General features: G+C 46.6%; 1 protein-coding gene across 8 annotated transcripts in view; it reads left to right on the top strand.

Annotated features, from left to right (window-relative positions):
* Positions 1-26,695, top strand: part of PTPRF (protein tyrosine phosphatase receptor type F) — a 430,746-nt gene that overhangs the window by 331,073 nt on the left and 72,978 nt on the right. For all 8 annotated transcript variants that reach the window (XM_068141543.1, XM_068141542.1, XM_068141545.1 and 5 more), the window contains exons 7-10: positions 5,095-5,205; positions 21,734-22,003; positions 24,981-25,562; positions 26,135-26,268. In XM_068141543.1, the coding sequence (XP_067997644.1) occupies positions 5,095-5,205; positions 21,734-22,003; positions 24,981-25,562; positions 26,135-26,268 (1,097 nt within the window). The remainder of the gene's footprint in view (positions 1-5,094; positions 5,206-21,733; positions 22,004-24,980; positions 25,563-26,134; positions 26,269-26,695) is intronic.

Genomic DNA, 26,695 nt, shown 5'->3' on the forward strand with positions numbered 1-26,695 from the left:
TTTGCATGGGTTTGGTGTCTTCACATTTTTCACAGCTCCTACAGCAAATGTTAGTTATTTTGGGCAGAAGCCAAGCTGTCAAAGTCCAACTCCCTCATAGTCAGGGTTTCACAGTGGCTTTCTCCACCGTATTCACTCTCATGAGTCCTTGTTTGGTCTAGGCTTGCCTCTAACCCTGCTCCACACCTTGCTTGATTTTATTAGAAGGACTCTCCTTCTCTGGAAGGGAATTTGTATAAGTGGCATTAGAACCCACACCAGAGCACTGTCTGAAGGGGTGACAAAGAATATTGCTTTCAGGAAGAGGCAGTGTTTCTGTGGAGGAAGCTGGTGTGAGGCAAGGGGGAAAAGAAAGGGAAGAGTTTGGGGTAGCCATGTGCCCTGGTGTGCAGGGTACACAAAACTTATCTTTTCCCGGAGAGGCAGGGACCTGGTTAGATAGCTGGGTTCATTAACATCCACATTTTAAGTACATCTCTTAGATGAGTGCTGTGACTGCAGCCTGGTTCCTCTAACTCTTGCTTACTTACAGGAGCATTTCATTCTGTGTCTAATTTTTTAACCAGGGCAAAAGTTCAGTCCCCCAACTCTAAGCCAGGGAGGCTGAGACTGTGGCTGTGAACACCCTTCTAGGAAAATGGGGCTGCCCCCAATGCTGGGGATGGAGCTCCAACCTGAATACTTACAGAAAGGTGTCAGCCCAAGACCTGTTGTGTTTTAGCTCCATGCAGTGTTCTCTGGTAGAAGAGAGCACAAGTATCCCATGAGCTATGGAGCATGATTTCAGAGAGATCAATTTGTGTGGCAGCTCAGAGCTTTTTGCATTTGGTTTGTCTCCTAGAGGAGAGAGTGACATGCCTTCAGTAGCCCCAGAGTACCCAATGCTGCCAAGAAGCAGCCCTTATCAGAATCTGCCTTCCCTCTGCTCTGTGTGTGCAGTGCACTTCTTAAATGCTTCTTTTAACCACTGTCACTGCGACTAATGATTCTGCCTGAGCACAAGTATATTTGAATAGATAAGTATCTAGGAGAGCTGCTAACAGGGCTGCTGTCAGTGACAGAGTCTAAAAAGAAAAAGCTAGATGGAGGGAAGGGACTGGCAAGGTAATATCATCACAGAGCAAAGGACCTATAAGGAATGCCTGTCAGTCAGCAGGGCCAGCTCCCGTCCTCAGCTCTAGAAAGCTCTGCCTCGTCACCATCTTCCCTGGCACTGGAGAGCAGCCAGGGGTTTTTCTCAGGAGCTGTCAGCTCTCTGATAAGCTGAGATGTGTTATCAGGAACAGATCTGAGCTGCAAGTGAGATTGACATGGCATCACAGCATGGTGAGGAATGGCTGCCCCTCTTCTGCTGGAGCCTTACTGTGGTTCACGATGCTTAGGAGACAGTGGAGGTCGAGTGGTGCTCAGCAGGGAGAGGTTTTGCTCTGATGCTCACGTACTGCTGCAAAGCCCTGTGAGCTCCCAAACAAGCTGTTCACTGCTCCTCTTTGTACACATACACGCATCTGGATGGTAGATGGTCCTCATGCATCCACTGAAGCCATGCTATCTGATTGCACGTCAAGACTCAGCCATGCAAATGAGAACAAGGCACCTGGCACTGAAGCACTGGAGAAGTCCCTATGAGAAGTCTGCAGCAACATCCTGTGTGAACAAGACCTTACTCAGCAATTTGTGCAGCATAAATTCCAAAGTAATGAATAAAAGTAAATCAGCCTTTCTAGGCCTGATTTGCAGAGGTGCAGGAGGTAATAGGATGAGATGTTGACAGGGCTAGGAACAGAAATTAGGTCCTTTGCACTTGTCAAAGCAAGAATTCACTGTGCTCTTGAGGGTCATTGGATACAGTTTCCATGAGCTAAGGGAAAGGAGCTACTTAGGACTGAGCTCTTCCTTTCCTTGCGTCCTGTCCAACCTAGACCTGAACTCATTAAGAGACAGATCTATTGCCTTTCTCTGGGGGGACTGAATTACAGCCTGGAGCATCTTATACTTAGGGAGATACTCAGATGCATTTGTGTCTCTGGCTTTCTGATCTCAGCAATGTCTGAACTTAACTGTGAGATCCCCTACACTTTCATCACTTAGTTCACTTAGATCTTTCCACTTTCTGCTAGCTGTCAGCCATAGTATGGCATCTGTGTGTTTGTCTAATGATGATTTACTGCAGTAACTCTTTTCATCCCGTTTCACTTGAGAGGTTTTCATTAACTGCTGTCTGCTTTCTGGGTTCTCCCTTGCTCCTGATGCCACCATAGTTGGAATAGTTGTACCAAGCCAGGCAGAACCAGAATCTCTTACCCAATGTCCCTGAGCAGTTTGTAGGCAGTTGCTGACACACGTTACATGTTTATAGTATGATTCTAGCAATTGGTCTACAATGACTACAGAATTGACAGGCAGTAACAGCATGTTATCTGAAACTACCTTCTCTCTGCCTTCATTTTCATCATTCTCTTATGTTTTCCTCTTCTCCAGAACTCATACTGAGGTCCCTAGAGATAAAATATAGTTGACGAACCTGCAGTTATGAGGTGTGGTGATCACAAGTCTAAGTAGCAGCGATATATATTAAATGGCTAAAAGGAGCACATACAAAGGCAGAATTACCTAGGGACCTTACTTTTTCCTAGGCAGACACCACTGCCCATCACTTGAAGCTGGTTCTGCTTTCAGCCAAGTCAGCTAAATCGATTTCAGAAAGAGGCAGTGTTTCTGTGGAGGAAGCTGGTGTGAGGCAAGGGGGGAAAGAAAGGGAAGAGTCTGGGGGTAGCCATGTGCACCAGTGTGCAGGGTAGGCAAAATTTATCTTTTCCCTGAGAGGAAATCAAAGAGCTTTCCTCAGGGTGATGACATCCACTCATTTCAGTTTGTTTGCTTGCTTTTTTTGAGTTAAGTTTGGGTATGTTATGCAGCAAACAGCTTTTTCCAGTCAAGCCTGATGCAGGCACTTGGAATGAACTCCGCAGCACATGCTTGCCCACAGAGTAATGAGCAGAAATTAAAGAGGGGATAATAAATGGTGAGTGCCAGGGAAATCTTCCTGACAGAGTGCATAACCAGGCTGTGGCATCAATTCCTTGAGGAAGCGGTGAAAGACCTGTCACTTGGCACATTTAAAATGGGATTGGACAGAACATGAGTACATTTACAACTGGGAGCAGTCCTGCCCTGGCCCCCAGGGATCCACAGGATGACCTAATAGGTTTTTTCCATTTCTAGATTCTCTGATTCTCTCTATCTTGTCAGTGCTTGGAATTTTTGTCCTGCTCCACTGCTTGCCGCGCTGCTGTCTACTCAAAAGATGTTTTTCCCAGGCAGCTATAGAAATCGAACGTTCTCCCTGAATTAAGCACCAGCACTGTATGATTTAGTCTGTATGTGTCCAAAGAGCACCATAGCTAGGGAAAGCCTCCATATCCTTTTGTTAGTAGGTGGAAAGACTTCTGCAAACAAGCTTTCCCTGTCTAGCTGAAGCCTCGTTTCCAGCACTAACGCAACAACAGGGAGGGCTCAGTACATCATTTTTATTGTATGGCAGAACCCAGGGAAGTTCATTTTTCCCTATGACATATAGACTTATGCTACAGTTTCAATTTATCCTTCTAAATAATGTAGGTGGCAGTGGTTGATTCACATTAGTTTTTCTTCTGTTCTGATGATATGAAAAACTGAGTTTGACCTCTGCAGCTTGAACTAGCAAGAAGGGAAAAGGCAATTTCAGCAGCTATTCTCAGTGCCGCTCTCAGTGGTCGTTTTGAACTGTGGCAGGCAAAAATGAGTTCAAATCCTTACAAGCAAAGGGGTTAATGTTTTCCATAAGTTCAGTGTACAGTTTGTGAACAGAGTCCCCTTCTTACAGGCAGTCCTAACCAACAGCATTTGAGCACTTGGAGGCACTTCAAAAATTGTTCCCACATTGCCTGGGGGAAGCAGGCTGAGCACCAGCTACTTCAGTATCTAGCCAATGGCCATTCACTCCTGCAGTGCCAGCTTGCTGTCACTTGCATCCTGCCTCTTTCTTTCCCTGCTCCTCCGTCTTTCAGTCTGCACACAGCATGTGTGCTTAGGGGAGTTTAGCTGCGACCAGTTTTGCAGTCATCTGTGCTAGGCAAGAATCTGGATGTAAAAGACCAGCATCCCGGGCTGAGCAGTGCTGTATGCCAGTGGAATAGGCTGAGCAAATGAGAGAAAATTACCTTAGACCAGCACTCACTTCCATATCTTGGGTACTCTAAAGGTTCCCCATGCAAATTGCTACTCTCTGTACTCTGGCAATAATCACAGTTATTTAGATGTGCCCCTCATACATCTGGCACTTTGGGGAACCCGCAGGCTGAACCAAACAACTATTCCTGACCCAAAGCTGAAGGAGCAGGCACTGCTGGAACAATGGGAGGGTGGCTTTCATGCGAGGGCCATGCAGCAAAATGGGTGTATTGCACTGGTCTGCATCTTTGATGTCTCAGCCCGAGTTTCTAATCCTTTTATATCACATAAAATCGGAAAGAACAAGGAGGTCACTGATGTGGAGAAGGCTGATGAAAGGCAATGTGCTCTCTCAAGAGGGGATGCCTGTTGGAAGGAGAGGTGGTGAGGTGGGAGAGATGGGAGTCTGCCAGTTTCTGCAGGAAGGTCACAGGTGGTTGAGCATTTGCTAGACTTTGTGTGCATCAGATAAGAAACAAACAGCTGAAGTTAGTGTGCTTTGTGCTTGGCTGTTTTGAGTAAGGGCTAATTAAAGGTCCTTTTATTAGAAGTCCCATACGGAGCTGTAATTAATATGTGTGTACGTGTATATTTTTTTCCTTTATTGAAGCAATGAATCTAAGTGGTTGGGGCGGTTGGAAATACATCAGTAACTGGTTCCCTGTACATTAAGAACACAATCAATTTCACAAGCTTCTGATAGCAGACTGGGTACCTTTTGGCTGCATGCTGGTATCCTGTGGGTCCAGGGAATGTCACGATATATTTATCCAGGAAGATACTTCAAAAGCGTGGGGCATGGCCTTCCTTTTCTGAGGTTGGCTGTTCTGTTACCAGATTTACCATAACCTGAATTGTCTGTGTCATCTTGTTTGTGTACAGGGGCTCTGCAAATAGAGAACAGTGAGGAATCAGACCAAGGCAAATACGAATGTGTTGCAACCAACAGCGCGGGAACCCGCTACTCTGCCCCAGCTAACCTGTATGTTCGAGGTAAGAGCAGCTTCCACCCAAGGAGGTCACTCTATTCCTGCTCGAAAGGCTCCATAGCTTTCACTGGAGGAGTATGGCCCCTGTCTTAGTGCCTTGATCACACTTTGTGGATTGTGTGATGTGGCCTTTTGCTCAAAACCCACGAAGTTCAAGGATATCTTTGGTCTGCATCAGGTTTGACTCACATTTCCATTCATCTGATTTTGCTGTTACATGGTGTTATGTATAACGCTGAAATATGGGAAGAATTGGAATCCCTTTCTCCCTTGAACTCTTTAACTTTGTGTCATAATTATTTTAACTGGGATCAAGGGGTTCTTAATCCTCTTATTATAAACTAACCTTTGGTGGAGTAATGTCAAACTGGTCATGCTCTGATGAGCCAGAGGTCCTCAGTTGTAGGTGAGCTGATATCTAGGCCTCTGCTTTGCAATGTGTGTCTTTAAAAACCGAACAGCCTTTTGGAGTTGTCCTAATCCATCTTACATGCATCAATGATCGAGCCTCTGGGTATTAATGGCTCACACTGGGAACCTGCTGGAAATTAGCTGCAATTCATGCAAAGTGTTTTTTTTCTGATGGTTATGCTATGTTGCCAAGTTAAAGCTGTTTTCCACATACCAAAATAACTAGGTTTTACTTTAGAGCAGTCTCCTGTCAGCTTTCTTTTTCTACATTAAAGATGTTTGAGTTAGCTTTGGAGAGAAGCAAGGGCTAAATTCCCTGCACACCTTTCTGTTAATTTTGGCAAGAAAAAAAAACAACTAAGTGCTGCTTCATATGAAACTCTGTACAACCACAGCCACTGGTCAGGAGCCCCTGGGAAATGGAGTGATGGATTTTCCCAAGAAGAGAAAGAAGATCCTTGTGCTGGTGTAACCCATTGTTTGTTAGGAAGTTAGAACCAGATTGTATTTCCCCATAGTGAATCAGCTGTCTAATGAAATCTCATCTTCATTCCTTCCTTCCTTCCTCTGTTTTGAAAAAAAAGAAAGAAAATACAGCCTTAAAGTCATACATGCAATGGTTAGTATGGAAAGAGCACATAAGAATGAAGTCTTCATTCACATGCTATGTGTTTGCTTCTAGGGTTGCCTTCTGGCATTGTTTTCTTTGCTTATTCTAGGGGACTGATTTTTTTTACTTTGCAGCATAATTTGGATTGTAAGAGTCTTTGGAAGAGTGAAATATCCAATTAAACATATTCAGAAGATGAAGCTATATCTATGCAGAGGAGTCGCTCATTTCACTCTCACAGTGTAATTATGGATGATTTTAAACTCCTTGTGTTCTTGCAAGTTCATTTTTCAGGCAAGCTGAAATGAGACTCATCCCAGATTATCACTTTGCACTCTGAGGGAAAGGATCCTAGTTACCAGGCTGGCTGTTGTTGCATAGGTTTGTGTGGATACCCAGCCGTTTCGCTGCAGCATCTGGGATGCTTTTGCTTCCTGTGACGTGTTCAGACTTTCAATGTTCCATCTGTAGAGGTGTGGCTGAAAAAAGGCACAAGAGCCTCAAGAGGTAGAAAAACCTCCTCTTAACAGCTTCCTCATTTCTTACTAATGAACACTCTTTATTTAGCAAGTGACTCCTGTAGGACTGAGGAGTTTACTGAGTTTTACACTTGGCTCAGCAAGATTCATCTGGCCTGTTTGGACTAGGAATAGCCGATGGGTGGTCTGCACATGTGAGAGGATCCTGACTTTGACTGAAGAAAATGTGTTCTTAGCCATGTGCTTTGCTGTTAACTGCTTACACAGCAGCTTTTGGAACAAGCCTTTTTATTGCATATAATCCTTACAATGACAGTCACCAACCTGTGTGATCCTTTCCAACCTAAGCGATACTGTGAAAACCTCCTTGTATGCTGGAAGACAGATACCCTATAAATTATTACCAGATGAAATGTGCTGTGTGTGCCAGGGCCTAGATGGTATTTGTCATTACAGCTTCTGATAGCAAATGTCCTACAAAAAAAAAAACCCAAACCAGTTACACTGTTACTGTGTTAGTTAATGACTTCAAAAAGTCAAACCAAGAATAATGCTTTATTTCTGTAACAAGCAAGGGGGGAAAGTGAAAATGCCTTACTTTCTCAGGTCTTGGATGCAGAATAAAGGAGCCCCTGTTTTTCCTTCTTGTAATAGTCCTACAGTGCTGTCATTAGACGGATCAATGACTTCCAGTAGGGTCTACAGAAAGGGCCTGCATCTTTACTAGAGAAGACATTAATTAATGCTAAATTACAGTGGAAATTAACTGTGTCGGCTGCAGCACCACTGCGTGGTGGTTTCATAATGATTGACCTTATTGCTGAATACCCAAGCAGTTGGTCACTTTCTCAGAAAGCATGGTTGAGCACTGAGCAGCAGTATTAATTTCCACCCTGTGTGGTTCCCAGGCCTGCTTGTGTCTGCTCTCATTTACAGCCTTTTTTTCTTTTTGGTTTTTTTGATAGTTCAAATGTTTGTTTGTCTCTTAACTCTTGGGGTTTATGTTTTTGATCATGTCCTCCCCTTTCCTAGCCTCGCAGGTAATCCTCTGTGTGTATCCTGTGCTAGAAAGCACAGGCTCATTAGCATCTTTATCATACTTTTCATGCCAACAAAGGAAGGCACTGCGTGCTGAGAAGGAGTATCCAGGCGCTGCTTAGGGCTTCCTATATCAATGAAAGAACAGGAGGAGGAAGGAATAGGCTATGCCAGTGTCTTGTCTCTCTGAATCCTTTAGAGCCAGCACTTCTGCACAGATGGACTTCATTAAAACTTAAAACATTTCCACACCAGGGATTTGTAAAGGAAAATGGATGCATTTTCCTTGAAGCTATTATTTTCATCTTACTAAGTGTGCTGCAAAGCAACCCTTATAAGCCTTCTGCTTCTGGACTGACAGGTCTATCTGTCAGCTGCTGCGGAGCTGGGATGGGGCTAAGGGCCAGTGCTAGAGGCTGACCAACTCCCACTGCTGCTCTTCAGCCCCCCATGCATAGAGGGTTGCAGAAAACATCCACACCATCCCAGAAGCAATAACTAAGTGGTAGCAAGAACAGAGAGCGAGGTGGCTATCTGGGCCCTGGCAGGGTTTTCAGAGTGGGGCACAATGGCATATTTCTCCACTGCCCTTTCAGCACAAGAATGTTGCCCATATTGATCTGATGTTATCATTACCGTCATGTACCACAGTACATTGTAATAATGATGAGATCTGGGACTTGATGGTGCTGCAGGGAGAAGGGAAGGGAATAGAAATGTATGGAAGATGTTATTCCTCTAATCCAGAGAGCTTACTGTCTTAATTTAGCAGCAAAAATCCAAGAAGTGGATTCAAGATATACATGAAATTAAGAGCAGAAGGCAGATTTGATCTAGGGGTTGGGGGGGGAGGAAAGGTGGTGTTATTTCATCATGCTTACTGGGACTATAGTATAATTGCACTGATACACCTACACTATTGGGTTTGTATGAACACATTTCACTCTTCATTTGCCTACAGCTTCAGGAACATCTACACAGAGAGGAACATTTTCAGCCAAAAGGCTTCTCCTGTAAAATGCCTGCCAAGGTGGTGGCCTGTGGGGTGCTCAGATCAATAGAGTCACTGTTATTTGACTCTTCCTGTATGAAAGGGTTTTCTCTGCCCTTCTCATTCTCTACACACAGCATTACTGTTATTTTTTTCCCTTTCAGTGAAGTGGATGAGCAAGAAAACTGTGTGTAAGAATATCCTTGGAGTTCACTGGGTGTGTTTCCCAGGGCTGCTTACAGCAGTGAGCAATGCAAATGCTTTTATAATAGTACTTACTGGACCATTTGCTGCATAATTCCCATCAAACAAGAAATCTGCTGCCCAGTTTTTCACTTCTTAAGTTCTGCTTTTCAGGCCTTCAGGGCACAGTCCAGTAGGTCAAGTGCAGCAAGTTCCCTAGCCCAAAATGCTGCACGTGCTGTAGAGAAGCAGCTGCACAGCTCTTCTAAAACAAAAACAAGACAAAAAAGGCCATTTAAAACTGAATTCTCTCCTCTGTCCCCAAATCACAAAATAGTAAATCAGACTGCAGTAAATAAAAGTGGTATTATTGCAAAAATCTGTGCTTCCCTGTGCTTTGAAAGGCCAGGCCAGCATTGCATTTGGCAGCAGGGAAATTTGCTAGGAGTCTGAAAGTTTATTTGCCAAGTTTCACTAAGAAACCATCACCCAAAATGAATTTGGGGTTGTGAATCTGTCCCTAGCAGTGATTCTCTGGCCTCCACTGGGTTTTACACTTGGAGACTTGGCAGTAGCTGCGGCTCAGACACAGAGGGAGCTCACCAAAATGGCTACTTGAGGCTATGTGTTGCTTACTGCAGCGGGGACCTTGTGTAAATAATAATAATTCTGAATGACTGACATGGGCCTGGAGCAACAAGACTTGAAGCCTTTAAAAAGGACATTTTCTCCTTATGAAATATTAAGCCAGCTAAAATAGCAGCAGCAGTCAAAGCTTGACGCTATTGCCAGGAGAAGAGTAAAACCTGAGGACAGTGGTCAAATGCTCAGCCACCACAACTGAGATTGTCTGAGAAATGGCTAAATAATGAGGAACACATCTGTTTGTGACCCAGCTGTAATGCACACTTCTGGCAGCAGGCACTGTTGAACCTGCCTCTCATCAGAGATGATGGTGGTTGCATTACTTGACTGGAGCAGGGCACGGCCAGCGCTTGAGGGCCTGACAGTGACCACAGACAAGCAGGGACTGGAAACAATAGTGAGAGAGAGATACCTGTATGACAGGAAACACAAACAGGCAGTTGAATCAGACTGTATGACCCAGGCTGCTGCTTGGGACAGACGTGTGCCTTGGACTATCAGAAGTGAAAGAAGGCTGCAATGGAGGTCACAGAGTTGCTACCCCTCAGTAGTTGGTATATGTCTGAGGCTGGTTATGAGTCTGAAGGGCCACGATCTCCCTATGTGCGCTGTGTAGAGCTGACCTCAAGATAATGCTGCAGTACAGCAGTGCAACAGAGAGCAATGACCTTTTGATGAAGAAAGTGCTCTCCTTTTTATGGGATTTCAGTATTTTTAACTTCATTCCCTCTGCCCACAGGCGCTGGTCTGTGCTGAAGCTACTGCTATAGCTAAAGTCAGGGCAGCTGTAGCTTGGGCAGATGCACCTCAGGTAATTGTAAGCAGAGCCAGGGTGAACGCAGCCAGTGGCATGGCCAGAGCTGCACAGCACTCAGCACCAGCAGACGTTTGCTGTTCAGTCAGCTCTGTGGCTCATGCAGCTGCATATCTTCATGCTGGAGCTGGCTGGCTTCAGAGCCAGAGAGGCACAGAGGGGTTTCTGCCAACTTTTCTCTTCCCTCTATACTACTAACTATTTTTGTCATGTTTTCTCCTGGGGTGAAGTGTGTTTGCCGTCATGTGTTTCTGTGAGCATTTTGCTGTGCCATAGTGATTATAATGATCACAGTTTAATAAATAAATTATAGTTCTCTGTACTTTTGCTAGCACATTTCATCTAAAGATTTCAGCGTGCTTCATAGAACTCGGCTAAATAAGCTTAACAGTTTTATTGCTTGCAAAGTCCTTTGACAGTTAAAAGTGCAATGCAAGGCTCAAGTCTGATTATCTGTAAAATGACCTTTATGGAAAACAGAAGGAGAGTGGCTGGTGTCTCAGTGCGTGCTAATGCAACACAGAAATGGACTTGGAAACCTATTTCCCCCTGCTCCCCACATGACCTGCATAGACATCTGTGGAACAATTAGGCCTGCGTGTCTGTGCCGATTAAACGTCTGTTCCCTCCCCTTCCATATCCACTTGCACAAAGGGTTAGGAAATCCATCTCTGGTGCTCTGAGATTTTCTGCACTTAATTGAATTCATGCATGCATGTGTGTGCACTATGAATGGGAAAGGATGGTTGGGCGCCCTGAGCATCCTGTCTGTCCCTGTAGGATGGAATATACTCATCAGCATGGCATGAGAACATTGTTCATTGCCTATAATGGGAGGTTGTCTTACTCACATGTAATCTGGCGTAAAAAAGACAATCTGTCCTTTTGTTCCTTTGTACCTCTAAAAGCTGTAAAGGATAAAATTTGATTTATGTGGAGTCCTTGAGACACAAGATGTGCTTTTGGAGATAAGCAGGAACAGGTTCATCCCCCTCTGGGTTTTTGTTAACCTCTCTGTGTTTTGGATTCCACAGTGTCTGGGTTTGCCATTACATTAATGCCTTGCATAGCACCAGAGGGTTTCCAGTACAGGACAGATTCTGGCAGTTCCCAGCAGAACTGCAAAGCCAATTGGGATAATGAACTTTGTTGTTGCTTTCAGGAAAGTATTAGCTTCTCACTCTGAAAAGCTTTAGAAATGTGTTCCTTTGTTTGAGCTAGTGATCTAAACTCTCAGACCTGTGCATTTGTATCCTGGCCACAGCCCTTTGCTTTGTTTCAGGGAGTTAATGCCCAAGAATGCACAAGAATGCACAAAAGCACAGCCTCCCATAAGCCCAAATTCATTCTTTCTGCAACAAGCTTCTGTGGTTAGAGTACTGCTGCTGCTGCATAAGACATGTCTGTGGCAGGGTAAAAGCCAAATTAAATCAGCATGGGAATTTCTGCCTACAGAGCACGAGAGTCATCTGGCAGTCAGGACTCACAGACACATCCCTGATATGACCTTGCTGCTTTAGTGCTTCAGCTTGGATCTCAAAAGAAGCCCCATTTTTACCTTGTGGAGTTTGCTGTCCTCTAGTAGCATTTCTGCTGTGACTTCACTTACTATGTCTTGTGCATGGCCTGTCATGTTCAAGCAAGCTGCCAGGCAGCTCAGCTTCATGATAATATGGTAGTGTACCTCGTGAGCCATGGTAGTCTGCACAGGGAATACTCCAGGTAACCTCAGCCTAAAATCCTCTGTCCCTATAAGATGGGGACAGATATTGTTTTTAAAACATGCTGCTTCATTTAGGGGTGAAATGAATAGAGAACTGTAGGTAAGGGAGCATGTGTAAGAGATCTTTAACAAGATTAAAATGTCAGTTTGCCATTTATCAGGTTTATCTCAGGTAAAATAGCAGCTGTTTTAATTATTAGCTAAAGGGAAAGGAGAGAGAACTTTCTGCCCACGTGGTCACTCTTGCCTTAGAGCTGTTCCAAAATAGCTTGCTACTAGCTTTTATTACCCATAAACTACTAATACACTGAGAGATTAAGAGATAATCCAGCAATTAGTGACAAATAGCAGGCCCCAAATTTGTTTGGTTTAACAGACCAGAAAGTAATCTGTTTGAATTAGCATGTTTCACATGTGTCTCCTCACCTTACCAACTCTAATCTGAAGTGTCAACATGGGGGGAAAGCCACTGCTGGAGCCTACTGCTGGCTGTACATTCTGGTGGAGTGCAATGCCTGCTGGGCTTCCCAAAACAAAGCTGCTGGCTATCCTCCAGCTGCAGCAGCACCCCTCACCTTGCTCCCAGGCAGGCCAAGTGGCACCACAGTGAGTCCTCTTGGTATGGCTGGAGTCTGTTAGCACTTTCCATGAGCAGGGAGAGGGTGCTGTGCAGCAGGGACAGATGATCCCCTGTTTCAGCATCATCCCCTGCTCTTAGACCCTTCAGCCTCTTGCTGTTTAATTGCACAATTTCAGCAGGAGCAGCAAGTTGGTCCGTGCTTGCAGCACTTGGAGTTTGTGTTGCCCTATTGTGATATCATAGATCAGTGCTGCTTTCTAGAAATGCAGCTGTTCATGGGTATGCCTGGTTTGCCATAAACACTGTCCTTCCTAGGCAAGGGCAGGAGACAGATCCTCCCAGTTGGGAGGAGCTGAGCAGAAGGCAGAAGCCCCATGCTGTCTGCTGAGGCCACGCAGATGCGATATGCTCCATTAGATTAGGAAATAAAGTGGTGGCTTGGGAGCAGCAATAAAGAGGTTCCCTCCCTTCACAGGGTCTCACAGGATTAAATGAGCCTTGTGTTAATGTTTTGTGGACCAAGAGGTAAATCCCCTGTCTGAAGAAGGCGAGAGGAGACCTGGACCTTAAGCTGGGACTGTTGTTTTGAGGATGTCCAGGTGGGGGTCCTCACTGGATGTGGCCACCCTTTATGTGCCAGTTAAGTTGGTTGGCTCTGGTTCCCTTGTATCAGTTCAACTGAGGAAACATAAACAACTGTTTTGCTGTTCTTCTGCAAGCTCCATTACACTTCCTAGGCCACTGTTGTAGCTTTTATTGGCAGTTCGTTGCCCGGTCTGCATGCTGTCAGTGTTGGTTAAAATCCTGTCCTCTAATCACTGGAAATGGCTGACTGTACTGTTGCACTGTATAATGCCACATGCTCTTCCAAAATTTGCAGTGTTCCTGCTGGAAAGCAAGTTCCTCCCCCCACCTTCTCCTTCCCCCATCGAAAAAGTGACTCATAAGCAGTCTTTGACTATCAAATCCACTTCTGTATTCTCTCGGCGAGGGTTCGGTTACAGCTGATACGCCACAAATCTGTAGCTGGAGTGAGATCACCCCTGCTTGAGAAATAAGATCTCTGCCTATAAGGAAAATGCAACTAACCTTCTGCTGTCTCTCCCGCAGGAACAAAAGCTAGGACCTGCTCAGTTCTCTTTGGGTGTTTTTGTCCTTCTGATTTCTTGTCCATCTCTCACTCACAGCACCGTGTACTGATAAGGCTTTTCCGAAACTGAGCCCGGCTGATACCGCGCATGTCTGTCACTTGCCTAATACCTCTCTGCTGCATTTAGCTCTTTGTTTGGAGAGAGGGAACAGCTCTTCATGGTAGAAGATTTTTCCATTCACCACTTGGAACATTTCTTACATACTTGATAAAATTTGGATCTACGTATATGTTCTTCTCAGTGTGTGGTCAATGGGTTTAAAGTGCCTTTGCCATCATCTTTATAGCTGGAGTGGGCGTGTGGGAGCGCGTTAGTCTGCGTGATGGCTGCAGTCCCTTGCTCTATGTGTATGTGCGTGAGTGTTTTGCACATGTAAATGTGTCTGTGCGTCCAGCAGCTGGCCCTGCGTGGGGCTGCCCCCAAAGCACCTTCCATGTGAGTATGCGTGGGATGTGCAGACCCCTCCGCCCTGCCTTGACCAGCAGCGAGCGGTTCGGGGAGGCGGAGGGGCAGGCTCCGCTCCTGGCCAGAGCGGCGCGAGCGCGGCACGCTCTCGTCCGCGCCGCGGAGCCGTGTGTGTGCGTGGTGGGAAGTCACGGCTGACCTCTGTAGTCTTGTCTTGTCGTTTCAGTGGTGTGCGGACAGATGAAGCTTGGCCTGTTTTTACTCTCTGTGTTTTTCCTTGTCTTTTTTTATTCCCTCCTCATCTTCATCGCACTCTGCCATCAAACAAAACAAACTTTCATCTCTCAGATCAGCGAGAAGGTTGGTCCTTTTCACTTCTTATCCATCTACAGTACACCACGTCAGATGGGACTTTTCCAGTAGGGAGAGGAGATCCATCCCCAAAAGGGGAGGGGGCTCTACAGACTGCCTCCCTTCCAGGCACGGCCACGGTGTGCCTAATGAAATCTGCTTACTGTTTGCTGTGACTCTGGTGATGGCACTGATACTTTGCTTTGCATGCCTTTGTTGCTTGAGATTTAAAATGCACAAAATATGTTTTGCATGCAAACACCAGCCAGGGTGGTTTTGTTCAAAGGTAGGGTGGGAAGACGTGCATGCTACTGTATGTGGGGTCCTTCTCTCACCTGTTATCTGTGCTAGGTGCCAGTGTAGTATCTCTAACTGCTGTTGCTTTCTGTCCAGAGATCAGGAGTAGTCTTTGGAAGCAGAGATCAGAATGATCTATAGTCTCCTCACAAGCTGCTAGGGAGAGCAAATTCCTCAGTTTCTCCTGTAGATTAAAAAGTTTTAACTTTCTGTAGGGGCAAAAAGCTTATTTTCCGTCTCACCTGGAATGGAACCCAGCATGCTGCCTTCCCTTGCCACAGGCTTGATGCAAGGCCCTCATGCAGAGGCAGCTTCACTGCTCCTTGGTAGTCTTCACTTTGGGAGTGGCCAGTTCTCCATGCTTGGACAAGGGAATTTTGCATGAGTAGGTCTGCCTCTCCTTTCTTCCCTGGGACTGGCTCTTTCCCTTGCTGGCAGGAGCACAGGAAGCTGAGGAAGTGGCTCCAGCCTTACCTCGGATGGCTCAGGGTGGCCTGTGGTGATGTGCGCAGAAGCTTGTAGCCACTCAGCAAAACCTGATTTATGCTTTGCCCTGCTCTGTCCTGCTGCCCTCAGAGGGCCAGAGGTGAATAAAGGACAATAGTGGAAAACGACTCCAGCTTTTAAATTAAGTCTAGCCGCAGAGCTGGCTTGAGGCACTCATTATTTCATGCTGAAGAAAGTTGGTATTTTTGGCAGAACTGCTGAGCTACTTTCCCAAGGTGACTCCTTCACCGAACAGGTACCAGACAGGTCCATCCCTCCACATGCACTGAAGGAGAGGGATGCCCACAGTGGCTCTCCAGCCCAGCATTGCTCCTTGAGTGGTACAGGGAAGAAGCCCTGGCTTCTCACACACATGCCATCAGTCTTATAATCATCACTGGAACAAGTTTTAACAAGTTGTCATAGCAGTTGTTCCAGTACAGTGACTTTGCTCCTGTTTCTCTCACTGAAACGTGCTCTCATTTAGATTGTACTGAGGCACAGGGCTCTTGTTGTTTACCCTCTAAAAATAGATTTCATAGAGAGATGAAATTACCTGAGCCCAAGACAATGATGAAAAATGAGAACAAGGAAGGAAATAGAAGAAATTAAAGTCAAGGCCCAAAGCCTCCCAGATTTTGTTGAATGTGGAGCACTGCTGTGATGACTCGGGCACCTCTGGAGGACAAACCTTTGACAGGGCACTAAAACATTGTAGCTGCACGGTTTAGGTGAGGGGAGGCAGCTGAGAATGGCTGTAAGCCAGCAGGAGTAGAAAATGTCTCATTCTTTGTGTCGATCCTTCCCTTCTACCCCACCGAAAAGACACCGTACACAAATATTTAACGTGGAGCCAGAAATTAGTTGCTAAATATTCCACTGGGATTTGCCATACTTATAATTTGTTTGGCACTGGTAATTACATCTTACGTTTTTCCAGCTTTACTTAAAACAGTGTACTGCTCACCCATGCATTTAATTATTGCTCTGTGACTGCTACAAGGTTATTTATTAACGAGTTATTTTATCTTGATACAGTGGATCTTTTCTCTTATTCCCCTCCTTAATGTTGTGTTATTTTCATCAGAGAAATTTCAGAGAGCGAATGCAAATTGCATAGCTCCACAATCTTGCTCTTCCTTACTTTGCTATTAGTATGTCAGGATGCTGAATGCTGATGTGTCTCCAGTGCTGCACCACTGTAATGATATATCCTCTTTTATATGTGGTTGTCAGCGCAAATAATTAGACCTAAAAGTTATAGCTGAAATATAATCCAAAAATGGCAAGGCCCTGTTTTGGAAATTGTCTATAAAATGTCAGCACTCAAGGATGCATTGGGAGCATAAATAGTACAGCATTGTTTGAGCACAAGATTAGACTGTAAATGCATTTTTTCTGGTTCCAATTTCTCCTCTCCTGCTGTTGATTCTGTCAATAGATTGTGAGACTCCAGCAACTGCCTTTCCATTTGAAGTCCTTCCTTAAAATGATAGCACTAGGGAGAGATGAAAGGTGTCTACAGATGAGTAAACCATGCAGACTGATGATCATTTTTGAGGATGTCTCCTAAATTCACTTCAACTCTGAGGAGGTGGTTCCTGAGGAAGGTGGAGTTTTGGACAGCATAGCAGTGTGGCAATGGCAAGAGCATACCCTGTGCACCAAAGATCCTCCAGCTTGTCTGACTGGAGTATTGGAATTGGGTAGCCACCTTCTGAAAGATGTGCTTTTTGTTTCTCTCAGCTATTCAGTTGGGAGGTTCAAGCACAGCCCTCTGAACTTACCTTTGGCTGTGCTGGGGGTCAGGGAGGAACAGCACATCCCAGGCCGTTCTGGTCTTTCTTCAGAATTGAATGTGACTTCAGGCTGCTCTTCCTTTGTGCAGAACAAGAGCAAAAGGGAGAGGATGTCAGGACAGTGGCGTAGGACCAGGGCAGCTGGGACTACCTCTGAGAGGAGCAGAGAAGTATGTAGATCATGGGTACACCTCTCCATCACCATGAGTCAGTGCCCAGTGAGCCTGCAACAGGAATGCCAGGAAAGGGTAGTTAGTTAGATGCCAGGTTGATATTATTGAAAGGAAACCCAAAAGCAAAAGCAGGCAAGTAGAGGACCCTTCATCTCAGCGAGCTAGAGGGAGTAGCGTTAGCATTGTCTTTCGCTCAGCTGCACTGTGGCCAAGACAGCCAGCAGGGAATAGTAATTTGGTTTCCTCTTCCCTGGCAGCACCGCACGGGTTTGGAAGCATGGGCAGTCCTTCTGGCACTGTTGTGTTTCCTGCAGAGTTTTGCTGTATGCCAGCAGTGTCTCAGCACATTAGAGAGGAGATAGCAGCTCTGACCTGTGAGCCCTTAGCACTCATGTCCATGTGGGCTGGGGCCTACAGCTCTTGCAGACGGCAGCTGGGAGGTGAGGCCCCTGGTTCTCCAAGGGGGTAATGTCACCCTCAGAGGGAACCTGAGATGTTAGCAAACAGCCACTCCTGTGGTGAAAGGAGCAGGGCAATCAATTCATGCTCTTTGCTCTCAAGGCAAGGAATGTGCATGTTAATGCATGTTGAATTATTAACAATTCTCAATCTCAACCTCTGTGGCTGTTGTGTTGCCTGCTCCCCACCGTCCTCCTCACAGTCCCCCCCAGTGAGTGGGGAACCAGTCTCCACACTCCCCTTTTTTCCTGTCCTGTGGGATCCAGAGCACAGGCTCAGGTTGCACTGCACTGCTCACTGCTCCAAGGTTTCACTTCACTTCCCAGGGAACTCAGTCTGAAGGGAGGCGTGGTGAATAGTGGAGCAGCGCAGAGCCCTTACAATGGCTGTTCTTGGGATGAATAACAATGAATCTCATCTTTGACAGTACTGGTTTAACTAAACCTCCAAATTATACTATTGTCCATTGAAATCATTTTAATATTCACAGCAATTTTCCCTGTGCTGTTCGTGCAAAACCTCCAAACCACCTCCTCTGATCTTTATTCAAAAAGAAGATTAAAAAAAAAACTGCTGCAAGTTCTTGTCAAGAAAATTGTAATAAAGGGAGAAATTTCATTGCTGCAGTAAATGAAGAACAACAAAATTTCCAGGAGCACTTTAAGGTAGCATCGTGGTCTGTGCTAGCCCATGTGATTTCACTTGTAAAATGCTGCTTTTTGAGGAGTTAGATACTGATTTAAATTATTACCAGACTCTTAAGCTAGAAAAGCAAGTGACTTAAATTGCTGGCTTGAGCCTGAGGAATGTGTTGATGGTGCACTGCAAGCTGCTCTGAGAGCTCTGCCAGCTTTCACTAATGCTAACTGACAGCATCTCCCCTTCTCCCTCTGTACTGACTGGGACAAGAAGCTGCCAATTATCCCCCAGGAGAACGGGAGGCTGACGGAGCCCATCCCTTCCTTTGCACACACTCCTGCCAGAATATGGTCTGGACCAGATCTCTCACCAAAGGCATTGCCCTGACCCCTCCTGCCTCCCATGTTGAGACCTGACCCCTACACATGACATCCATTTTTAGCAGCTGTGGTGCTCTGGGGCACCCCTGCTGCCTGGTGCAGAGCAACGAAACCATCTTAGCAGCTCTGCTGGTGTGGTAATGATGGGAGGGCCCCTCAGCCATTCTGAGTCACAGAAATACACCACAGAGGCCTGTTTAACCACTCATCTATTGCCAGGTTTGATACCCAAGGCCCCACACAGCTTCATGGCAGGTCTCAGGCTGCAGTGTGCAAGAGACATGGCCCATGTGCTGGGGGCTGCCCACCCTCTTGTACAGTTTGAGCTGCAGGAGAGTTTTCCTTGCTAGTCATCCCTTCTCTAGGCATACAAACGCAACAATCACCTCTGCTGCTTCTCTGTGGAGAGAGCCACTTCCAAAGGGGCGCAGCCCTTCCCTTCACCCTATTAAGCACCTGCTGAGGGAGCCCCCAGTCCCTTTGAAATGTATTTCCCCTGTGCTGGAGAGCAAGCTGAATTCCCAAGGGAGAGGTGACTGCAGGCACCCACAGGTACTGCTTCCACAGGATGCGTCAAGAGAGACACACCGCTTCGGGGGCTCGGTATGGCCCCAGGAGCACCCTGAAAGCAGTGCTTGCCACACTGTGGTGCAGGGGAGTCTGCAGTGGGCTGCGCTGCCTCTGGTCTCACAGGGCTGGGAGCCAAAATCTGTTTGTGCATGCTGGACTCTGACCTTCCTGCATGGCCTCTTGTCCTCCAGTCTCTTGTCTTCCTGTGTCCCTGTATCTACGTTCCTGTGCACCTTCCCTCTCCCTGTCCTGCTCTTCCACTGTAGTGGCCTCCAGTGCCTGCCAGCCTGTTTGCCTGGTGCATGTGTGTGAGTACGCTGTGCACACCAATGGCTTTATCCTCAAAGTTTGCTCTTTTTTTATTTTAATGCAGTGTGGGTGGGTAGGTTTGGTCCTTGGATGGGGACAGAACTTGAACAGCTTCTACCCGGATATAATTCGACGTCATGTTCATTGGAAAACAAAACCTGACTCTTACCAAATGGTGCCGAGATGCTTTGGTTGGAGATAGACACCATCATGTTAAACCATTGCCATGTCCATCAGGTTTACTCTGTATTCTCATGACTGCATAGCACTTGAATATAATTTCAGTTCTGTCTCGTTTGGGGAGTGCTGCCCCATCAGTCAGGTAATGCCTCACTGGCGATCACTCATGTAGCTATTGATTTGAGATTTAATAATTGATTAAAAGAAACAACCAGCAAGACTTTGGATTCAGACCTTAAAAAAAAAAAAACCATTAAAAAATAGGCAAAGCAAGGTATCCTTCCACTGGCTGGTGAGGAGCTAACGAGGACTGGTTTGTCCCCAAGATGATACGTAGCACCCAGACAATGTTGACAGCATTGTCTCATTTATCACGAAGTCTTAGCTCTGTGGTACATGCTGGCATGGGGGCTTCTGTGTTCAGTCTGTTGCTGCAAGCTTGTTGGTTTGGGATGAATCATCAAAGAGAGCACTAGTGAAATTTGATTTGGGGAGTCAACTTGGCCAGCAGAGCTGACAACTCTGTGGCTCGCTGTTCCGTCAGCAGCTCTACCATCTGCAGAGACACCATGGTGGCAGGAGCCAGGTCAGTGAAGCTGTGTCCCCCTGGACCCCCAGCGCCTTTGGGGCCAGTCGTGCCTGGGGCGTGTTGTGAGCTGACACTGCTCAGGCTCCTGCCCAATTTCCACTTCTCCCCAGCTTTGCAGGTATCTGCTGCTCCACCAGCCCAATGCGCTGATGGAGGACTGTAATTGGCAGGGAGAGGCTCCCTGGGAGCTGGTCATTCATGAACCCAGCCGTTGCTCTGGGGCTGCCATTCCAGGGGAGGAGGCTAGAGGAGATGGGGGCTGTTGGGCAAGACACGTTTGAGCAGTTTCCTTTTTTAACTACAGACTAAAATGAGCTTGCCCAGAGGAGACAAAGATTTACTGAGCGCAGTTGTTTCTCTACCCTTGCTTAAATAGGCCCATAACACTAACCCTGAAGAAGGGGCCTCATTTCTCAGTGTCATTTTCCTGACGGGAATGCATATGGCAGGCAGCTTTAGAGCTTTATTGTAGCTGAGAGTTGCTTACAAATAAGTCTTGAATGAAATACCCAGCAAGGGATTGATATGAAGAGAAGCTGTGCAATGAAATAAGGAGGAATACATCTCCTGAAGTGCTGCCACAAAGGTGGGAAGGGTTCTGCCAGCCTAGCTCTCTTCTGTCAAAATGGATATGATCTCACATCTGTCAGGATTAGTTCTCTGCTGCCCAGCAAGGTGATCTGTTCAGGCCCCGACAATGTCATGCAGCTCTGGTGACTATTTTTTTCTGAGCCAGGGTAGAACCTGAGTTACATTTTGAAAGGAATTATATTTTATTTAGTGGCAAACGTGTGCTAATTCCGAAAGAAACCCTTCTGCTGCTCCTGCCCAAACCCTGTGAGGTTTAGAGGACGCGTTGCTTTACTATAGGGCTAATAAATCGAGCAGGTAATTCAGTTTTGCAGAGCTTCAGTGGGCCCTGCACAGAGAGAGTTTGTGACTGTCATGTGTGCATGCTCTCTAATTAGAAGGATGTAATTTAAATGGAGGAATGTTTTGTGTTAGTAATATGATTTCAAAAGGCTATGTTTGGAGGGAGTGGATTAAGCCATCCCTTAATGAGTTCTAATAAGATGCCAGTGGCTAAGGAAGGAGAGTCAAGTGTGTGCAATTTGGCAAAGCAGCGAACAACATTTGAGCTTCATTTTATCTGTCCCAAGGGATAGACAGGCAAAAACATCGACCCCCCCCTCTAATGTACCCCCAGCAATGCAACTGAGTGCTTTCTGCTGGTTCTGTGACCCTACTAGCTGTCTCCTCCTTGTTTCAGTGCGGCGTGTTGCTCCTCGATTCTCTATCCCTCCGAGCAACCACGAGGTGATGCCTGGGGGGAGCGTGAACCTCACGTGTGTGGCAGTAGGTGCTCCAATGCCTTATGTGAAGTGGATGGCTGGTGTGGAGGAACTGACCAAAGAAGATGAGATGCCCGTTGGTAGGAATGTCCTGGAGCTGAATAACATTGTGCAGTCTGCCAACTACACCTGCGTGGCCATCTCCTCCCTCGGCATGATCGAAGCTACAGCCCAGATCACTGTCAAAGGTAAGCAATTATTCCTCATGGTGTTACTACTGGAATTTCAAAGGTGTGGCCCTTTGCCAAAGTGGTTTTGGGTGCAGCCAACTGATTGCAGTCTCCTGTGACTTTTCCATCTTGCAAAGGGAATTCCCAAACCCACAGCTTTGTTTCTGCCTGCTTAGAGTATGGTATTTTCTTTGGAGGTCATTTTTTTATTCCCTGTTACATGATGAGGGACAGGTTTAAGTCAGGCTGGGTTCCTGTTAGTCCATGAGGGAACCTCATTGAGTCTGTGCTCATCCCAGTAATGGGGCAGGTTTAAGTCAGGCTGGGTTCCTGTTAGTCCATGAGGGAACCTCATTGAGTCTGTGCTCATCCCAGTAATGGGACAGGTTTAGGTCAGGCTGGGTTCCTGTTACTCCGTGAGGGAACCTCATTGAGTCTGTGCTCATCCCAGTAATGGGACAGGTTTAGGTCAGGCTGGGTTCCTGTTACTCCATGAGGGAACCTCATCGAGTCTGTGCTCATCCCAGTAATTTCTGATTTGTTCCATGCATCAGCAGGATCAGCTCAGCACAGTGGCAGGCCATAGTCCATCAATGGGGAGTGGATGTCTGCAGTCAGAGAGTTGTTTGCACACAGATATTCTCTTGCAGAAAGGGCAGGACAAGAAGCTTAATCCCAGCAATGTGAAGTGTCTGTGAGCCTCACCAGGCTGAGCATCCTCCTCCCCTGCAGGGAGGAGCCACACGTGTTCATTTAAAAATTGTTGCATGTTTCTCTGACAGTTTTCCTTGTTTCCATTCTCTGCCTCTTTCCCTTCATCTTTCTTTTGTTGCTGTTGTTAAGGATGCTTCCTGTTGCTGTTTCACAAGTAGCTTTGCCCCAAAGAGGACATTATTGTTGATTTCTGACCAGTGGGTACAGGGTAGCCCACCAAGACAGCTTCCTAGCAGGAGACTGAAGTACATGTTCTGCCTTTCCTGTGTGGGGCCAAGCAGATCCACACTATGCCTTTCCTTCTCTCCTTGCAGTTGATTTGTAGCTGAGATTTCCACTGATGTGTCATCTTTTGAGTCTTGCCTCTTCTTGCAGGCCCCTCCCCGCCTCGCCATGACCACCATTAGCACCAAGTCCCTGCTTGAACAAATCACAGAATTGAGTGGTAGCCCTTTCTGACCTGGAGATTAACAGCAAATTCTCTTTTCCCTGGTGCCAGTCAGGGGATGTTTTTAACCTTAGCCTCCTTTTACTCAGAGCACCTGCTAGTCAGTACCTTTCCCAGCTCCCGTTTCCGTATGGAGCGCTGGGGTTGCCTTGGTTATAACACATACTCAAGAGTGTACAAAAGAAAGAAGCATGATGAGAAAATGGTTTGGTCATGGAGGGAGGCGGTGGGAACTGTACCATTGCACTGATTGTTCCCAGTGTTTACCTCTTTGTACCTGGGATGACTCTTGCTTTGCCCACTGCTGCCCCAGGACTGCAGAGGCCCCCAGGACACAGAGCAGGCTTCTCAGCTCCTTTAGCCTTTTGCCTTCCATCCTGACTCTGGATATCTTACTTGTTCTGTCCCTAACCCCTTTACCCAGTGTTACTTCTCCTGTGCTTGCTGGAAACTAGGCTTATTTGCAGGGCAAACAGGAGAAGCAAGCTGTTACAGAGTTGATTGCAGTAAGTGCAGTAAGTACCAGATTTGCTACTTGCTTACACGCAGGCTGCACACCTAAGAGCTGGTAAGCATCAAGCTTGCAGCTCTCCAAAGGAAGGGAAGGATGAGTGTTACCTGTCTTTGAAAGCCCGAGGGGGGGCTGCCAATTTCTTGGATGCTCTAGGAAATGCATTTCTTCAGACTGTAATATTGGTGTTTCTCTCCCAAAGTCCTCCACAGGGGGTGGGGTGATGTCTGGTTGTTGGCTGCATGGCCTTCCCTCTCATGCCAGGTCAGCCCTCAACATTTTTCTCAGTATTCACATTGCAGTAGCACTGGAAAAGGTATCCTTCCCAGCAGTTGCAGCAGGCATGCTAAGAGCCAGCCCTCCTCAGCTGAACCACATGTAAACTGGAAACCTGATGGCTTTGCCAAAGAAAGAATTACTTTTGGATCTTAATTTGGGCTGAGCATTTTATCTTGTTCCTCATCAAGCACAGCTGCATTACAAGTCACTAAAGACTTTAGCTAGAGTGGTTCATAGGAGGTTCATAGGAGGTTTGAACTTATTGTAGGCTTTAATTCTGTCATTGTCTTAAAGTATTTGTGTGCTCTGCAAATCTCTCTCACACACATTCACTTTCTTTGCTCTTTTGGTAAAATGGGAAATCTGGAGATGTTTTCTTGCAACAGTTGCATTCTCATTAAAACTTAAGTGATGTCAGTGTCACAGAATTCTTGTGTAACAGTTTTTGTCTGGTTGCAGTTTGACACACCATCCAGTGAAATAGTGGATGTGAAAGTTGGTAATTTCTCTGGCTGTATCCCTCCTGCATGTACTGTAATACTTACAAGGCATTCCCCCATCAGCCCATCTAACAGCACTGCCCATGAACTCCCTATAGCCCCAAATGCTGCCGCCATGGAAGCAGGAGTATAGCTCCAGATGACCTGTGGTGCGCTGATTGCTTTACTGTATCCCTTTGTAAATCAGTTGTACACCTGGCTTCTGGGGCCGGTCCAGCCCAGCAAGCACTTTTCCACTGCCAGTTGAACCCCCATGACAGAAACATTCCTGCATCCCTGTTGAATTACCTTTATTTAGCCTGCTGCTGGTAAGTGCGTCAAGCACGTCTAATAACATGATTGCTCTGTTTATCCTTCCATTAAGAACCACTTCAAGCAATATATGGTAATATAAAAATGCATGTTCTAGAGTATGAAATGATTTCTGCCTTTTAAAGAAGAATGTTAATGGGAGGTGGCAGCTCCGTTTTTATCCCCATGCACATTGCAGGGTTTGAGCTGACTGAATTATTTAAATCACACCTCTCTGCCTTCCAATTGCAGCACTGCCAAAACCTCCAACAGAGCCATTAGTGACTGAAACGACAGCTACCAGCGTGACCCTCACCTGGGATTCGGGCAACTCCGACCCTATTTCATATTACGTCATCCAGTACAAGCCCAAATCCTTGGAGGGTCAGTTCCAGGAGGTGGATGGTGTGGCAACAACCCGCTATAGCATAGGTGGGCTCAGCCCCTTCTCAGAGTATGAGTTCCGTGTCATCGCAGTCAATAACATTGGCAGAGGTCCCCCCAGTGAACTGGTCGAGGCCCGGACAGGAGAGCAAGCTCCTTCAAGCCCACCCCTCAAAGTCCAAGCACGGATGCTGAGTGCCAGCACCATGCTGGTCCAGTGGGAGCAGCCAGAGGAGCCAAATGGACAGATCCGCGGGTACCGCGTTTACTATACCACTGACCCGCATCTGCCTTTGAGCATGTGGCAGAAACACAACACTGATGACAGCCACCTCACCACCGTGGGCAGCCTCATCACAGGGACCACATACAGCATCCGTGTCCTGGCCTTTACTTCAGTGGGTGACGGACCCCCCTCGGACATCATCCAGGTCAAAACGCAGCAAGGAGGTACGTATGGAGCGAAGTACCTTGGCTCCATGTCCACCCCAGTGGTGTGTGTGGCTCGGCTGTGTGCCTGATCTGCCCCAAGCATTGGAATTGCACTTGGTGCTCAGATAGTTGCACATCAGAGTGGCATGCCTGCTCCACGGCTATCAGCTTTAAGCTGTCAGCTTGTCCTAGGGAGTTGGTATTAATCTCTGTGCAAGTAACTCAACCCACAGTTTTGTCTGGGATACTGTGACTAAAATATGACAGACGGTTCTGGACATGGATTTTGATACCTCTGTAACTGTTCCAGGCCCTTCTGGGGTCTGAGTACGCAGGTGGAAAGAAGGAGCTGGGGTGCATTCAGGGGCTGTGAGCAAGCACAATTCTCCTAGTCACCCACCTCAGTCCCAGAGGTGATTCCCTGTTGCCCAGCTTGTTCCAAGAGCATACACTATGGGAAAGAGGGAAGAAGGGAGAGTCCAGAAGGAATGAAAGAGTATGCTCACAAAGTGAAATGCAGACTCTGCAAAGCCATGCAACTGTTTTCCCTGCATCTGCCTCCCGGCACTAACCATGTGTTTGGTCCCCAGTTCCCGCCCAGCCGGCTGACTTCCAGGCAGAAGCAGAGTCTGATACTCGCATTCTGTTGACATGGCTGCCTGCCTCTCAGGAACGCATCACCAAATATGAGCTGCTCTACTGGGAAGGGGAGGATGGCACTCAGGTAAGAATCCTGCCTCTGAATCAACAGCACTTGAGGACAGACATCACAATTCAGCAGCTGGGAAACTGTGTCTGCTTGAGCTGGTGTAGCAAGAGAGATAAGTTCTTTGTGTTTCTTCTGTCTCAGGGTTGTGTGTTAGGAGCATGGCAGTCTCTCTCTGCCTTCTATGTAAGTGATCCCAGCAGTGCTTTTTGATGGCCAGCAAAGTAACTAGTGACTGGTTTGAGACTGGAAAGGCTCCAGAATACCATGACTGCATTCCTGAGATGTCCTTATTGATGGTGCCCTTAAACAGTAGGGCTTCTAGGTAGGTCTGAAATGGCCTTCAATGTGTCTGCAGCTGCAGGACTGGTTACACTTAAGGAGCAAATTGGAGGTGGCCTAGAGAGAGCCCTTCCATGTTTGCTGCCAGGTCCCTAAATAAAGT

The sequence above is a fragment of the Melanerpes formicivorus genome, unplaced genomic scaffold (genome assembly GCF_026170545.1).
Source record: "Melanerpes formicivorus ecotype bairdi unplaced genomic scaffold, bMelFor1.0.p_v2 SCAF_7, whole genome shotgun sequence".
Taxonomy (NCBI): Eukaryota; Metazoa; Chordata; class Aves; order Piciformes; family Picidae; genus Melanerpes; species Melanerpes formicivorus.